Source organism: Stenella coeruleoalba, assembly GCF_951394435.1.
Source record: "Stenella coeruleoalba genome assembly, chromosome: 9".
NCBI classification, from domain to species: domain Eukaryota; kingdom Metazoa; phylum Chordata; class Mammalia; order Artiodactyla; family Delphinidae; genus Stenella; species Stenella coeruleoalba.
This window is the reverse complement of record NC_137155.1, coordinates 82173395-82191639: the sequence shown is the minus strand read 5'-3', so window position 1 is coordinate 82191639 and position 18245 is coordinate 82173395. Positions and strand designations below refer to the sequence as shown.

The 18245-nt window shown below is 38.0% G+C and overlaps 1 protein-coding gene across 2 annotated transcripts in view; it reads left to right on the top strand.

Annotated features, from left to right (window-relative positions):
* TNPO3 (transportin 3) overlaps positions 1–18245 on the top strand; it is an 82582-nt gene that overhangs the window by 26691 nt on the left and 37646 nt on the right. For both annotated transcript variants that reach the window (XM_079930944.1, XM_079930945.1), the window contains 7 exons: positions 485–685; positions 1648–1721; positions 3326–3482; positions 13098–13241; positions 15728–15903; positions 16431–16569; positions 17998–18144. In XM_079930944.1, the coding sequence (XP_079787070.1) occupies positions 485–685; positions 1648–1721; positions 3326–3482; positions 13098–13241; positions 15728–15903; positions 16431–16569; positions 17998–18144 (1038 nt within the window). The remainder of the gene's footprint in view (positions 1–484; positions 686–1647; positions 1722–3325; positions 3483–13097; positions 13242–15727; positions 15904–16430; positions 16570–17997; positions 18145–18245) is intronic.

The window sequence follows — 18245 nt, the reverse complement described above, 5'->3', positions numbered from 1 at the left end:
ATGAAATATATTCTCCTACTTATAGATATATTAAAATATCTTCCAGACTCAATTCTTAGAGTGAACAAAAGCTTACTTATTTTAAGTGGAAAAGAGAAGAAACATCCAACCTATAGATTAGGGTTGGAAGCTATACAGTGACATTTTAGTTTTAGTAGAAACTTTTGGGACATTTTTCTTTATACTCTCCCCCCTACACAATTAATAATTCTAGTCAGCAGGATTAGATCTGTTTATTCAGTTGATAACTGTCATGCCTTCCTACAATTAGAAGATTTTAGGTAATACTTTTGTTGAGCACGGCCTATAAATATATACCGTAGTGTGAAGTTTTGGCTGAATTAGTGGGCAATTTAGCTTGTCAGATTTTTCTTTCATTATACTTTGGTCTAAATAAGTTTGTGTATGTATTGAGGTTGTATGGCATAAACGTTGTTTAGAAAAGTAGTTTTTAAGACTCTTTTTTTGTCTGATCTACTTTCAGGTTCATGCATGGGAGATTTCAGACCAGTTGTTACAGATCCGGCAAGATGTGGAATCATGCTATTTTGCTGCACAGACCATGAAAATGAAGATTCAGACCTCATTTTATGAGCTCCCCACAGACTCTCATGCCTCTTTACGGGACTCATTACTAACCCATATCCAGAACTTGAAAGACTTGTCACCTGTCATTGTAACTCAGGTAAATCCTATGCTTCTCATTAGGAAAATTTGTAAGACCATTTGGATTTATCAAGTTAATTTTGATTGACATTGCTTGCTAGCCCATGTGAAGTGATGTTAACTTTTTTACAGACTCATTGCTATATTCTTATAGGTGAATAGAAAGTGAATATTTAAATCTTTGTATTCATCTTAGAATTCATTTGATACCAAACTAGAGTACCAAAAAGTGGGGGAGGTGACACACACACACACACACACACACACACACACACACTCCGCTGTTAAAATTGTAGATGGTAAAGTACTGTCCTGGGTCAGAAGTCTACATACCTGTCTTTTAAAAAAAATCCTTTCTAGACTGATTGGCTAGTAAAAGTCTCATGAATGAAGTGGTGAACTAGAGCATCTGGCCTTTCCACCTTAGGTAGGGAAATACATTAGAAAGGAAAACTAGAAGCTTTAGTGAGTACGTACTCACATGTGTTCTCTGCTTGGCGTAGAAGTGTTCTTGCAGGGGAAGTAGGCTTTTGCATAAGCCTTCAAGATAAGACATGAAGAGAAGGGAAATGGCAATCCATTACTTGAGGAGTGAGTCAAAGGGCTGACTTTGTCAGTAGCTTTGGCTTTTTGGCAGAGTATAATTTATATGTCCATGAAGTTCTGTGGTATTGCCAAATAAAAGTAAGTATTGATATATTCTGAGGAAAATCTATAGTCTGTTCTTTCTGACTTTTTTTGTTATTTTTTTGGTTTGGTTTTTCATTTTTAAAGGTTAACTTTTAAATCCCAGCAATTTGTAGTTAACCCAGAAGAATTTACATGATACGTAGCTGTGGGAGTGAGAAGGAGGGTGGTGTCACAGTTTTAGCTGTCATATTGTTTGGAAGAAATTTAGTTTCTTTGCTTTCCAGTTAATATTGATGCTAACTCTATTTCTGTTCATCTGTCTATTCATTTATTTAATCTCTTTTTACTCAGCTGGCTTTAGCAATAGCAGACCTTGCTCTACAGATGCCTTCCTGGAAGGGATGTGTACAAACATTGGTAGAAAAGTAAGTAACTTGTATTGACTATATGCTAGCGTTTACCATTAACCTAACACAGAGAGATCTGTTAGCAATAGCTAGACATTTGGCCTATTCCCCCCAAACTCTTAACGTAGAATTATTTATTAACCTTTGTTAGATTAAAAGAAAATCATTTAAAATTTAAATACTACAGAAATATGTCATGTGGGACCTAAAAGAATTTCATAGTTTACACACACACACATACATGCGCTTCTTGAATTAACTACAACGACTTAAAAGAACTTCATAGTTTACACGCACACACACACGCTTCTTGAATTAACTACAACAACGTATTTCATTGCCTTGTGGATCACTCCCACTGTCATATCAGTGGTTTTTATAAAAACATTGTCAGAATGTTTAAGATTATATTAAATTGAAAGTTGTTATGAGTATACATTCTTACCAATTGGGGTTTATTTCATGCCTATAAAAGGGACAGTATTATTTTTAGATACATGGAGCTTGCTGCTTTGAGTAAAGTATTTCCTCATGGTCTTGGCAAGATAATCTTGATATTTGCTTGCATTTTGGCATTTGGTTAGGAAATTATTTTTAAGCAAAGTGGATGTCCTTTTTACCACCAACTATAGTGTGTCATTAAAACCTTTACGTGGATAATTTATTTTTTGTTTTAAGAAACTTTTTATTAATAATATTAATATATACTCTGAAAAAATTCTAGCAGCATGGAAGCTTTCAAATTAAAAAGTAAATACCTTCCCCTCTTCCTATTCCTGTATTTTATAAGTAACCACTATTGGTGATTGACTATATAGCCCTCTAGACTTCCCTTTAAGCATTTTATTTTATTTTATTTTATTTATTTTTTAATTTTTAATTTTTTTATTTTTTTGCGGTACACGGGCCTCTCACTGTTGTGGCCTCTCCCGTTGTGGAGCACAGGCTCCGGACGTGCAGGCTCAGCGGCCATGGCTCACGGGCCCAGCCGCTCCGCAGCATGTGGGATCTTCCCGGACCGGGGCACAAACCCGTGTCCCCTGCATCGGCAGACGGACTCTGAACCACTGCGCCACCGGGGAAGCCCCCTTTAAGCCTTTTAAAATAAATAAGTGCGTATATATTAATATGCACACACATGTATTTTTTTCAATTGTATGTAAAAATATGTTCATATCCTTTTTTTTGCTTAATATGTTGTGGACATCTCACGTTATGACATAGGTACTTGTTATAATGGTTGTATATGTTCCATTGTATGATATCTGTAACCTTTTTTATCCTGTCTAATTATGGAGGACCTTTATATTTTTCCAGTATTTTTGCTATTATAAAAAAATACTTGTGCATATACATGTGTATGTGAGATTTTTCTGACAGATAAATTTCTGGAAGTGGAATTGCTGGGTCAAAGATTATTATGCAAGTTGAAATTTTGATTTCTATATATCTTTCCAAGAAAGTATATCTATTTTTCTCCCCTTTAACAGTAGTGAGAATTCTACTTTTGTTGTTGTGGTTGTTCTGATGGCTGTTGTTATCTTATGTGATTGTGTGGGGCTGTGATTGTGAGTGTGGTGCACATTCTGAATAACTTATATCTCTCCTCTTTTCTTTCCTAGATATAGCAATGATGTAACTTCTCTGCCTTTTCTGCTGGAGATCCTTACAGTGTTACCTGAAGAAGTACATAGTCGTTCCTTACGAATTGGAGCTAACCGGCGCACAGAAATTATAGAAGATTTGGCCTTCTATTCTAGTACAGTGGTATCTCTATTGGTGAGTATGTTTGAAATACTGAGTTGCTGCCTAGGGGCAAAAAGCCTTGGTGGTTATTTAGTAATTCAATTACACTATTGTAAAATAGCTTTCTTAGCAAAATTTGACAATGATAATACGGTGGCATTTATATAATACTTTACAGTTAAAAAGTACTTTCAGAAGCTGTACTTTTTGAGCTTCTAAGTAATGCTTTGAGGGTGGTGTTCTCTGCATTTTATGAATGAGAAACAGGCTTTAGAGTGACACTACTGCTAACTCAGAGTTTGAACTCAGGTCTTCTGATTACATGTCCCTTGCTCTTCTGCTTCTTCATGCCACTGACTGTAGGCTCTTGATCAAGGACTGTGCTAAGGGAAGTGTGTATAAATTTACTTAAGGAAAGGATCCTCTCTAAGGGATGAATTGAGATTTTTTGATAGGGTGGTGGTACAGGACTTTACTTGACCTTTGAGCCATATCACAATTATAGATTAGCTAATACTACACCATCCTTTAAAAAAGAGTTAATTTTTGATTAGGTGGAAATTTTAATGCCCTAGACCAGGGTGGGTAAATTTATGGTCCATGGGCTGGTCACCTATTTTTGTAAATAAAGTTTTATTAGAACACAGTCATGCCCATTCAGTTACATGTTGTCTGTGTCCATAATTTTGGGCTAAAACGGCAGAATTGAGTACTTTTCACAGAGGCCATATGGTCTGCAAAGCCTAAAATATTTACTGTCTGGTCCTTTATAGAAAAATTTTGCTGATTTCTGAACTACTAGATGGTATTAAATTGATTATCTAGCTCACATCTCATTTTTAGGTCTTTATTGTCCAGCTCAATTTTCTCAACAGTGTGGTTTATAATAGATTATTTTTCAGGAATGTGTTTCAGTACTTCAGCATCATAGAACTTTTTATTTGAAAAAACAAAATTTTGTTTTAAATTGTGTTCAGTTTGGTGTTAGAAATTCATTGGAAACTTTTTTAAGTTAAATGTATTTTTCAATCAACCATTCATTTTAAAGAAATAGTGTAATAGAAAATGTAGATAAACAAATTACATTCAAACCACGTGGGATCACACTATTTATTAATCCTTTAGCACATATCCTCTGTGAACATATATACAGATTTTGAAAATCCAAATGAAAATATGCTCTACCTACCTACCCTTCTGCAGCCTGCTTTTCCAGTCATCCAGCTTCATCTTTCTATTTCAGTAAGTTTTTATATCATCTAATAAATACCTAAACCATATTCACATTTCCTGAGTTGGTCCTAAAATAGCGTTTACAGCATTTTTCCAAATCAGTATCCAGTCTAGAACCATATCTTGTATCAAATTATTATGACTTAATCACAGTCCCTCTTCTCCTTCTTTTTCAAAATGACACTGATTTGTTGAAGAGATTGGACTAGTTTTATAAAGCATCTTCTTACCTCCTGGATTTTCTGTTGCCTTGTCTTTGTTTCATTTAGTTTGTTTTTCTATTATCTGTAATTCCTCTAATTGGAAGTTATATCTAAAGCAGCCCTACTCAGTAGGAATTCCTCAAGAGAATTAAGCCTTAAATGCCCTAAGGCACCCATTGTTTGTAATGAATTTTCTCCTGTATACCATCCATAGGATGACTGAGAAAATAGACACTCAGATCATTTTCTGCAGGACTTAATTCTTTCCCAGAACCCTGGTAAGAAAGACGGAAAGGCTTGATGGATTAATTTTAAAAGGTTAAACATTTTTGGCCACAAAACGTGTTAGATACTTCATGCTGCAGTTTATCACAAGTTATACTTTTTGGTTGACCTTCTGTTAGTGATGCTAGGATTGACTGGATTAGGATGATGGTAGTCTGATTCTTCCATTTATAAAGTTTGTTTCCCCCCTTGTAATATAATGCAGTTTGTACGAATGTTAAATTCTAGTTTATAATCCTTGCCTTAATAATTTCATTGTGGTTTGCAAAATAATGTTTTGCTAACTCTGTCTTTCCTTCTACATATACATTAGCATTCTTCTGAGTACCCACTAGAAAGGCAGGATGAATCTTAACTTTTAAATTTCCTGTTTTCAATATAAGGGTTTTGTTTTAAAGATGCCTTAAATGTTACTTTTTTCCCTGGCTTTCTCTTTATGCTGTATTATGGACCCATGGATTTTCATTGATTCAGGGTGTCCACTTAAGTTATTCTTCTGATACTTTAAATGTTGTAACTTTGGCTATTGGAGCACTTCTTTACTTCCTAACAGAAAAAGATGACTAGTATTCACCTAGTTACTTTCATGCCCCTTATCTAGAATCCTTAGTTCCTTTTAGTATCAGTTTGGGTCCAGTCAGGAGAGAGAAACCACTTAGTAATTTGTTGGGGCTTTTTTTTTTTTTTTTTTTTTTTTTTTTGCGGTACGCGGGCCTCTCATTGTTGTGGCCTCTCCCATTATGGAGCACAGGCTCCGGACGCGCAGGCTCAGCAGCCATGGCTCACAGGCCCAGCCGCTTCGCGGCATGTGGGATCTTCCCAGACCGGGGCACGAACCCGTGTCCCCTGCATCGGCAGGCGGACTCTCAACCACTGCACCACGAGGGACGCCCTGTTGGGGCTTTTTAATATAAAGAATGTTTAACTATAACAGGCATCTATAGTCATGAGGGCTTGTCTAGTAAGAGGTAAAGAGAACTCTAAAGAAGATAGAAATAAAACAGATACAAGGTGCAGTCATTAACGCCAAGGCTGAGATAGAGTTTCCAAGGAAGGAAGAGTTCACCCCACTCCCAGGACTGAGATTCAGACCCTGTTGGTGATGGTATAGCTATGGTAAAGAAGTCATTGTGGTGCTGCATGCCGCTGAAAATCTGTCCTCTCAAGCTTGCTGGAAATCTGCTTTCCAGGAAGCCCAAGAAAGTTGTTATGGAAGGTGTCTCACCAGAGGCATTCTGCCACAAAATCACCTGGGCGTGGGAGTGCCAGGGGAAGCTGCTGGCTACTGTGTGCTGTAGGCACTGGAGAATTTAAGTGCACTGAATCTGGTGTTGGAGAAGAAGTTGCACATTTCTTAGGAGCCAGAAGCACTTTGCTATAAAACTGTTGGGGGTGAGGGAGGGCGCTGCTGGAGAAACTGCTGGTCAGTGCACTGCAAGAGCTGGCACCAGAGGAGCTAGGAGTCTGGGGCTGAAGAAGCTGCACATTCTTTTTTTTTTTTTTTTAATTTATTTATTATTAATTTATTTGCTTTTGGCTGCGTTGGGTCTTCATTGCTGCACGCAGGCTTTCTTTAGTTGCAGCGAATGAGGGCTATTCTTCGTTGTGGTGTGTGGGCCTCTCATTGCAGTGGCTTCTCTTGTTGTGGGGCACGGGCTCTAGGAGCACGGGCTTCAGTAGTTGTGGCACGCGGGCTCAGTAGTTGTGGTACACAGGCTTAGTTGCTCCACGGCACGTGGGATCTTCCCAGACCAGAGCTCAAACCCGTGTCCCCCTGCACTGGGAGGCGGATTCTTAACCACTGCGCCACCAGGGAAGCCCTCCATATGTACTCTTTTACATACATTTAAACTCCAGTACAGTGGTGTAACAAGCAAATAGGAAATATGCAGAGCTACTACGGCCCTTACATATATATTGATTAACAAGGCTATAATTGGTATCGATGGCTTTCTTCTTCCACAACTCATTTTATTTTTTCTCTGCTGCTATAGGCTGAATATTTGTGTGTCCAACCCCCCGCCCCAGGAAATTCATATGTTGAAAACAAGTCCCCAAGGTGATGGTATTGGAGATGTGACCTTTGGGAGGTGATTAGGTCATGACAGTGGAGCTGTCATGAATGGGATTAGTGCCCATATAAAAGAGGCCCCAGAGAACTCCCTTCTCCTTTATGCCATGTGAAGACACAGTAAAAAGACAGTTGTTTGTGAACCAAGAAGCAGGTCCTCACCAGACACTGGTACCTTGATCTTGGTCTTCCAGTCTTCAGAACTGTGAGAAAGATTTCTATTGTTTATAGGCCACCTATTCTGTGTTATTCTGTTAATAGCAGCCTGAATGGACTAAGACACCTGCCCTAGCCAGAAGCTCAGCTGCTTGGGGTTCTTTACTCTGTGAAGTGACCCAAGCCTTCATTCCCCAAGAGTCTGAGCATCATCCTGCCTTTGTGGATTGTTGCTTCTGTAGTTTTCCATTAACTTTTTGGGCATGGAAGTACTAAGAGGCTCCCTAGAAAATCCTCTGGGTTACAGACCTAGAGCTCCTTGCTTTGATTATATAGAAGCAACACAATTTTTCCTTGGTAATTGGGATCTGTCACTCCAGCCTGTAAAGTTCCTGTTGGTTCAGTGGCATAAGAAGCCCAAATTGTCCAGGTGGTAGTCTTATGTTCCAATTCACTGGAATTATTTTTGTGTTTCTTGATAGAAGTATTCCTTCTTTGGGACCAAGATCTCCAAACCAGTAGAGCTCAAAGTTGCTGTACTTCCTTTACTCTGACATGAGTTTCTTGATTAGCTATGATACCATGATGGTTGCATGTGGTATTCTGTGAGTCCATGAATGATAGTGCTGACAGAAACATTACAAGCAGAGAAGACAACTCTATATCCAGAATATGGGTCTAATCCTCTAGACAAATCTCTGCTTCCTCCATGATGGGAGTCCAGTATAATCAATGAACATGGTCCCCATGGGGAATGGTGCCACTGGGGACTCAGTGTTGGTCTCTGCTGTTGATAGGTTTGACACTCATCAGTAGTGTTTACCAGTTAAACCTTGGTAGGTGGAAATCCATGTTAACTCCATGTTTAGCCTCTATCCCTGCTACTATGGCTCCTTTGTTTATGCGCCCATCGACCAAGCACTGGGTGGCTAGGGAAGAAGGCTGACATAGTTTGTCATTTGGTCCATCTATCATTGGGAGATTCCTTCATAGTGGATGCCCTTTGGTGGGTATTCACATAGGACAGATATATCGTCACAGGCTGTGCCCATTTAAATATCATTCATAACGCATATATGTGGAACCTAGAAGAATGGTACAGATGAACCGGTTTGCAGGGCAGAAATAGAGACACGGATGTAGAGAACAAACGTATGGACACCAAGCAGGGAAAGTGGCGGGTGGTGGTGGTGGTGGTGGTGGGATGAATTGGGAGATTGGGATTGACATGTATACAATAGTATGTATAAAATGGATAACTAATAAAAACCTGTATAAAAAAATAAATTCAAAAAATATATCATTCATATACGTCTTCCTCAGACTTCCTTGTCCCCGATCTTCCAATCCTGTTTCTACCAAATCCCTGATCGTCCATCCAAATGATTAACAAATGTCCATGAATAAGTGGAGATCCATATTTCTGGTCATCTCTCACTCCAGACGTGGTGGACAGCCATGTGTATTGCTTGAAGATATGCTCACTAGGAGGGTTTTCCTTCAGCACTGGCCTTCACTAAAGCCCCTGAGTGGGCCTGTAATGCTGCAGGTGTCTACCTTCAGGTGGTACCAGCATATTATGCAGAGCCATCTGTAATCCAGGCTTGAATTTTTTCTTCTTCAGTTATCTGGTTTGTAAGGAACACCCCAGGAGGCCACAGGCATGGATTGAAGGGGATGAATCAATGCAAGAAGAGATGGTGTCAAAGCAATCTGAGCCACCTACTCATGCAACGTTTTTGTAGCTTCCAAACCTTCCCGTACTCAGTCTCCTTATATCATTTCCATTTGATGACAGATCGCTGCTATGCATGCCCAACCTTATGGCTAGGTAGTTCAGACAATCCTTAGTTCATGATGGGAATCTCAGGTGTTGATGAGATTGGTGTCCTATGGATAGGCCTACCAAGGCCCAGTAGCAAATCAGAAGCTGCTTCTCAAAAGGAAAATAGTTACCTGCAGAAGAGAGCATAGATTTGTTCCAAAATCCTAGGTATTTGCACTACGATATAACTATTGGTACTTCCCAGAGGCTCCATACTCATTAAATCCAGAATCTCAAGGAAATACACTTGTATCAATGAGTTTGGCTCAATCTAATGTTATATTTCAGCCTTCCTTGGTCTAACACCTTTAGAATACACTCCTGCATGTTTCCCAGCTTTCTTCAGACACATACAAGCAAAGTTTTACAGTTCTCCTGGTGTATAAGTTATTTCCTCCTGCATGTACCTGTTCCCCTAGAACCTTGTGAGATTTGACCCTAGTTATGATTGGTACAAGGGTTGGTTGTGGTAGGTATTGAAGAGATTGGGCATCCTCTTTCAAACCATCTGTCTCAGATGGGGTTATTACAGGGCTTTCAAGCTGAGGAAGGCTAGTCTCAGACACTGGAAGGCAGGCCACTTTTATTGGTAAGGTAGACTAAGAGTGACTTGGGGTTTCAGGATTATCAGTTTCATTAGGGTCCAACCAGATGTCTCCATTCCATGCATCAGGAGTCCATTCTTTACCAGTCAGTTTCAGAACTTTACTTATAAATTCGACTGCTGTTTGTAATTCAGCAAGCCACACAATTAAGTTTTGTATATGAGTTCCAGCAGTATCAGCCCTGCAGCTACAAAAAATAAGAGCTTTATCTGGAGCTGCTCTGGAAGCTGTCTAGTTCTCAGACTGTGACTTGAGTTGGGTTAACCGACCCGAGCTTGTCATTTTTTGTAAGCACTCAAATGAACTAAAAAAAATTCAGTGGCCACTGTAGTCCTTACAGTCATCATTACTGCCACGATGGGCAAGTGCGGTTAGCCACTTGGACTTGACTTAGCACTTTATCACAACTGGCAACAGGTGTTAGCTTGATTTATCATCATGAAATCTGAAAAATATATCCTTGTGGTACTTAATAAGGTCTATAATTCTGTCATGTAGCTTGTCATGTTATAGAACCTAGAGCATGAAATTAGTCCAGTTACCAAGAAAAATAGGTATTTGGCTGTAATAGATACCAAAAGCTTCTTAGAACGTTTTCATTCAGTTCCCCCACATTCTCTTTAATGGTTTTATTCTATCTTATTTTCTTGTTAGTATTATACTTTTGAGGTCTATTCGAATGGACTTATTCCTAAACATTGTATTGAACTTTATAATTTTTAAAAATATTATTCTTCTTGCTCTTAATCTGAGCCTGGCCTCTAATATTTTTCTCCATTTATTCTCCATATCGTTAATTCAAGATCTATTATTTTTTACCTCTGCTCTATTTTTACTGGTGAGCTCTTCTGGTATTATATCTTTTAGCTTTTGAGGTCTTAACTTTAGTAAGAGACAAGAGTCTTTAATAATACAGTTCTCAAAGAGAAACTGAAGGCATCTCTTAGTTCTGAAGCTTTGTGGTGAGTGTTTGATTTAATTAATAGAATTTCTTCTCTTCGGAGCAGCTAGTTTTAGATGTAGGGTTTTTCCAAAATTCTGTCTTAAATTTGAGTCAGTAGTTAGAATGTATAATCAAGTCCTTCCGTTTGTAAACATCACACCTTATTAAAATTGAAATGTCATTCAGGAAGCATAAAGGCCAAGGGATTGTGTCATGAGTTTATAGCAAGAGCTTCAAAGATTTAGGTGTGTGTGTTTGTTGGTGTGGATGTGGGTATGTGGTTGCCATTCACTTACTTGAATCTTTTCTTCATTCATTTCAGTTCAGTGTAATTCACACTAATTAATAAGTATGTAATTATTATTGCCTGATACTGCAAACATAGGGGGAACATGGCTACTTGGAAGTATAATTGTCAGCATTTAGATCATTATGGGATTACATACCACTACCACCCCCCCCCCATGCATTCTAAATGCCATGGCAGTTATGATATTTCTAATCCATTGCCTGCAAAAGTTATTTTTAAACATTCTTTTTTTAAAAAAAATTTATTTATGGCTGTGTGGGGTCTTCATTGCTGTGCACAGACTTTCTCTAGTTGCAGCGAGCGGGGGCTACTCTTCGTTGAGGTGCGTAGGTTTCTCATTGCGGTGGCTTCCCTTGTTGCAGAGCATGGGCTCTAGGCGCACGGGCTTCAGTAGTTGTGGCACACGGGCTCAGTAGTTGTGGCTCGCAGGCTCAGTAGTTGTGGCGGATGGGCTTAGTTGCTCTGCAACATGTGGGATCTTCCTGGACCAGGGATCAAACCCATGTCCCCTGCATTGGCAGGCAGATTCTCAACCACTGCACCACCAGGGAAGTCCCTATTTTTAAACATTCTTTATCCAGAAAAAGTTGCATTACACCTTACTTTGGAAAAAGTATACATCACAAAAACAGTTTACAAAGAGAAACAATGGTGAGTTTTAGTCTGACTTTTCATTTTATCTTTTATAAACTATCATATTTATAGTAATATCACTTTCTGTGGATGGTATATTTGCTAGAGTATTCCAGTGCTGAAGCTTGAAATACCAACTTTTCATGAAGCAATATACAATAGTACAACTAGCTTATTTCTACTCTATAAAATCGAGTGTATAGATGTGTTATTTATTTTATTAATTTTTATTGAGGTATAATTGATTTACAATATTAGTTTCAAGTGTACAACATAGTGATTCAGAATTTTTATAGATTATACTCCATTTAAAGTTATTGTAAAATATTGACCATATTCCCTGTGCTGTATGCTATATGCTTATTGCATATTTATTTTATACATAGTAGTTTGTACCTCTTAATCCCCTACCCCTATCTTCCCCCTTCTCCTCTTCCCCTCTCCCCACTGGTAACCACTACTTTGTTCTCTGTATCTATGAGTCTGTTTGTTTTGTTATATTCATTTGTTTGTTTCATTTTTTAGATTCCACGTATAAGTGATAACATACAATATTTTTCTTTCCTATTTCACTAAGCATAATACCCTCTCCAGGTCCATCCATGGTTGTTTCACATGACAAATTTCATTCTTTTTCATGGCTGAGATGATGAGTATTACTTTAAAGACAATTCTGTTGATAAGATTACATTAATGCAGAAGTTGGATCTAAGAAATATACTGATAATTGTTTCTGAAACATATCTATCTTTGAACCAGTCTATAACCTCTCTGTACCTCAGCTTCCCAGTTGAGAGAGTGGAGATAACAATAGTACATACCTATACAGCTTTAGTGGGGATTAAGTGAATTAAGAGTGATGAGACAGGGCTTCCCTGGTGGCGCAGTGGTTAAGGATCCGCCTGCCAGTGCAGGGGGCACGGATTTGAGCCCTGGTCTGGGAAGATCCCATATGCCACGGAGCAACTAAGCCCATGTGCCACAACTGCTGAGCCTGTGCTCTAGAGCTGTGAGCCACAACTGCTGAGTCCACGTGCCACAACTAGTGAAGCCCACGCACCTAGAGCCTGTGCTCTGCCACAAGAGAAGCCACTGCAATGAGAAGGCTGTGCACCACAACAAAGAGTAGATCCCGCTTGCCACAACTAGAGAAAGCCAGCACACAGCAACGAAGACCCAACGCAGCCAAAAATAAATAAATAAAATTAGTTTATTTAAAAAAAAAAAAGAGTGATGAGACAGTGTCTGGCAATTAAAAAGCACTTTTTACTGTTAGCTGTTATTTTTATCCTTCTCATCATTACACCTATAAGATGATTGTAATAATATTTAAATATAAAGATTGACATTATTTGTTGTAACTTTTTTTTTTTCTTCTTTTCAGATGACTTGTGTAGAAAAAGCAGGAACAGATGAGAAAATGCTTATGAAGGTCTTTCGCTGTTTGGGAAGTTGGTTTAACTTAGGAGTTTTGGACAGTAACTTCATGGCTAACAATAAGTTACTAGCACTCCTTTTTGAGGTTTTGGTAAGTAATGGCTTTGTTTATGACATGGTTTTTGTTTGTTTCTGGCACATAGTCACTTAGGGTAACTGCCCTTCTGGGATATAAGGGTGTTTTCAGAGTTTTGTGGAGTGAGTGGAAAGTGTATGGTAAGAAAGCAACACTGTCCCTTCCTTGTTGCCAAGTACCAAATTAAGATATTAGTTTTAGTGCTCAGAATAAAATGTAGTTAGGTTTAAGAGGAAAGCAGTCTTATATGTAGATTATGTATAGAACAATGATTTACATATTAAAATTCAAGTAACAAAAAAACCATTGGTCTCTTTTTCTTATTTTAAAAGTATTAAGTTGTGTGTTTCTAATAATGGCCATTGGGTGTTTGAGACAATTACAAATCAGAATATTATCTTTGTAATTGAGGTAGTTTACTTAAACATCAGGGTATGTATAGGATGAATTTTGGGTTTTTGAGATCTGAAGTAATGTATTTCTATATACTTGTGCATTTGTTCCTTAAACTTTAAAAGTAACATTGCCTAGTAATACATTCCTCTGTCTTGGTAGACAAAGAGTAAATGAGTGCTTAGAATAAGACTAGTTTTTAGAACAAGAAACAGCAATACCTCAAGCACAAATGTTAAACAGGTCTTTGGAGGTGGGTGTGACTTTGTCTCTTTCTCCCTGATGGTTTTCCTTCCATGAACACTTATTAGTATGGAAACTCTGTGTTTCCATACTGGTTGTGTGCTGGTGCACTATAATTTAGAAGATTTAGCATGATACTAGATTGATATCACTGTGAATTAAAGAAAGAAAAGGAAAACGCATTCTTCAAGGAGACATTTTTGGTATTGTAATGTTGTTCGTGTATTTCTGCTGTCATTCTTGGATCAGAAGCTAAAATTCAGGAAACTTAGGATGCTAATAATTGTTTTGCTTATCATTGTCTTTGTCTCCATGTCTATTGATGCCATACCTCAATAATGGTAATTTTGATTCTCATCTCACCAAGTTGTGTGAAGAGTAGTCAGTATTAAAAAATTCAGCTCCCACTTTTGTTTAAAAAGTGTGTAAATAAGTTTACGTATGAATGGAGGACAGTGTAGAACACACTTCAAACTTAAAACAGTGGTGACTCTTGGGAACTGAGATTGGGGTAAGGAACAAGCTAAGTAGTGTGCTAGGGTTATATTGTCTTCTCTACTGATCCAGTGTTAGGTCCTCTGTTACTTAAGAGTGTTTGTAGAGTCAGGGTCAAATGTATTCTCGTTCTTACATTTTTTTCAGTGGTTCAAAGTCATGCCACATAAAACTAAATATTTTAGTTTGCTTTATGCTTGGACCACGACCTTATTATATAACTTTTCCCCTATAGTTCTTTTTTAAAAAATATTTTAAAAATAATACTTGGTATATACAAAAGAATAAATTTGAACATTTAACTTTTGAAACATAGTTAATACAGTGAATATTTTTTAATTCACTGCCACTCAATCTAAGAATAACCTAATGAATAATTTGTGTCTTTGTGCTTTCCCAGCCCTGCTTTTATAGGTCCCCCTGCCCCCCCCCCCGGCTCCCCTCCCACCCCCGCAGAGCTTCTAAATGTACTTGTTTTTTTTATTATTCACAGAAGACCAATATGCCTTCGCTAAATTTATCCAGCCTCTCAACTGTACTGTCCTGAATAGAAACCCTGGAGGCCTCCCTCCTTGAACCTTCTAATATTCTCTAATTTGTATCAGTTGCTCTTTTGATCTGCTCCCCAGCTGTCATCCTGGGACTTCTCTTTACTCTGCTTCTGGATTGGTTTAACCATTTTTTTTGACCTACCTCAAATACGTTCCTCAGAAGGATATGTGAGAAATAAATATTGAGTTTTTGCATGCATTCCTGAGAAATGTTTTTATTTCATTCTTAATCAATGATTTAGCTAGGTATAGAGTTCTAGGTTCACTATTCTTTTTCTTCAAAATTTCTAAGACCTTGCTTTCTCATATACTGGCAGTCATCATTGCTAATGAGAAGGTAGATAAACTGATTTTTGCTCCTTTCTAAGTTACCTTCTCCTCTCCTCCCCAGAAGCTTTAAAAATCTCTGTTTAACCTTAGTATTCTGAAATAGCACAATGATGTGTTGATACTTGTTGGACCCTTTCATTTTAGATAGTACCTGAATATCAGAAAAAAAGATGGAGAAAATTTCCATAGACTAAAATAGGGCAGGGAACACATGGAATTCCATTTGGAGGGACTGGTATGGAAGAAAATATGAATTTTAGAAGTCATATGACCATGATTGAGGTACAAAAAGGCTGATTTGCTTGGCATATAAGGAAATAATAGTCAGAAATAGGAAGATTGATGGATGTTGTCTCATTGAAGGCCATGACTATTAGGCTGTATGTATTTAAAGTACATGTTCAGAAACAGGCTATAATTGGTTTCCTGTTACTTGGATTACAGCTTAATGATCAAACTTCTTACTTCCCTACTCCTGCTACCTCCTAGCAACAGGATAAGACCTCATCCAACCTACATGAAGCTGCTTCAGACTGCGTATGCTCAGCTCTGTACGCCATTGAGAATGTGGAAACCAACTTGCCATTAGCCATGCAACTTTTTCAAGGAGTCCTGACATTGGAGACTGCCTATCATATGGCTGTGGCACGTGAAGATTTAGACAAGTGAGTAATTATTAAAGGCAGTAGACCTGGATTCATATACAGTCTGGTGTTCTTTTAAGTCACCTTTTATTATTTATCTATGCTTTGTGATTCTTCGTGACTCTGTGTAAATATATACATTGCATCCTCAAGATGCTCTGCTATTCTCATCTGAACCAAGAGTGGCAAATCAAATGCAGAGGGAGAGGTTGTGATCATGGAGAGTAGTAAGTTTTTGCACTTTAAAGGGTAAGGCTCTAAGAATTAGGGATGAGAAGTATCAAGTGTGATTTGATGGGAATTTTATTCAGATGTTTTAATAATTGAGAATTTTAACTGACTTATGAGTCACTTCCTTGTATGTATAAAAGTATGTGATTTAAGGAAAGATGTTTGTTATGGAAATTGTGATACAACATAGCAGATAATCACTACATGTCCCTTAGGCTGAGGATTGCTTTTATTTATTTGATTAACTGTGTCTGTGAGTATGAACGCATAATATCCAGATTTCTGACTTGATGTTCTCATTCCTCTTTCATTTACAGAGTTCTGAATTACTGCCGTATTTTCACTGAACTGTGTGAAACTTTCCTTGAAAAAATTGTTTGTACTCCAGGCCAAGGCCTTGGGGACCTACGAACTCTAGAACTGCTTCTTATCTGTGCAGGACACCCTCAATATGAGGTAGTGTTTATTCTATGCTAATGCCATTATTTTCCAAGTTGTATGTCACATATTATCTGCATTCCATTTTCTCCTGTCGAGCTTTTTATTTGTGGGAAATTATAGTTTTTTGTTTTTGTTTTTGTTTTTTTTGCGGTACACGGGCCTCTCACTGCCGCGGCCTCTCCCGTTGCAGAGCACAGGCTCCGGACGTGCAGGCTCAGCGGCCATGGCTCACGGGCCCAGCCACTCCGCAGCATGTGGGATCTTCCCGGACCGGGGCACGAACCCATGTCCCCTGCATTGGCAGGCGGACTCGCAACCACCGCGCCACCAGGGAAGCCCGAAATTATAGTTTTATTTTTAATTAATGTGATGGGGAGTTTCCTCTGTTTTGAATTTTTTAAAAAATATGTATTTGGGCTTCAGCTTTGATTCCTTTCTATTTTCCTACTTGGTTAGCTGGGCTGACCTGTTAGAAAAAAAGCCTATTACTTTTCCACTGAGGCTCCCTCTCTAGCGTCAGTTACTCTTTAGAGCTTTATAGCTAAAGAAAACATACCAAATCTTAACTGTACCTCCACAAGTTTTAACATACAAAAGTTTTCTCCAAATTATGGATGAAAATGAGAATGGCGTTGAAAGGATTTAAAGAGTCTTCTTCATCCCAAAATTTCTAAGACATGCTGCCTCTTTTAAGTTTGCTAGATTACAAAAAAAAAAAACTCCTCTTATTCAAGAAGCTTTATCTCCTCTTAATAGTATAAGAAGTGAGAAAGAACTCCCAAGCTGGGTTAGCTCTAGTTAAATGGCTCCATTTTGGATCATTAATGGGAAAGGATGGTAGGGCCCCTCTTAGGGAGGGACTCAGTAGTCCTGTGAGTCTCAGTCCTTTTTCTTTGATCATATAAAAGATAATGCGTATTTGTTTGACATAATCTCATGAGGATATCTAGATTTTGTTGAAACTTAAAACATTTTTGGGCAGAAGTATTGTACTACCTAATAATTATCATTCCTCTGAACAGTGCCATATGTAAGATGAGCTGTGGTTTGTACAGGTTATTTGTAGATGGTTTATCTGGTGAGAAGTGTTTTAATCTCAAAAAAAAAAAGAAATAATTTCAGAATTTAGGAAAAAATACTTTTAAAGAGACTTCCATTTCTGTATCTGTTTCTCTAAATTCAGAATCCAATATACTGTTGGAGAAGTTATCCCAGGGCTGGACAGAGAATGTAAAGCCAGTCATCCTAAATGGAGTTTTGGGCCTAACATGGAAAGATAATTTGGGAGGATAATAATAAATCTGCTAGAAAAAAGATGGCTTCTTAACTGGTTCCACTCATATTGTTTTAAAGTGTTTCTTTCCTATTGGCCCTAGTAATAATAAAACTGCCTTCTTTTCTTATTCAAATAAACCATCTTTTCTCTTTCTTTTAATTTGATAGGTAGTAGAAATTTCCTTTAACTTTTGGTACCGACTAGGGGAGCATTTATACAAAACTAATGATGAAGTTATTCATGGCATCTTCAAAGCTTACATTCAAAGGCTGCTTCATGCCTTGGCTCGCCACTGCCAGCTGGAACCAGACCATGTAAGTTTTCTTCTCTACTTAATCAAGTCTTGATTTCCTCTTGTTTTCAATGCTAGCTTGAAAAGGAACTGAAAAGATAGAGAATAAAGCTAATGGAATCT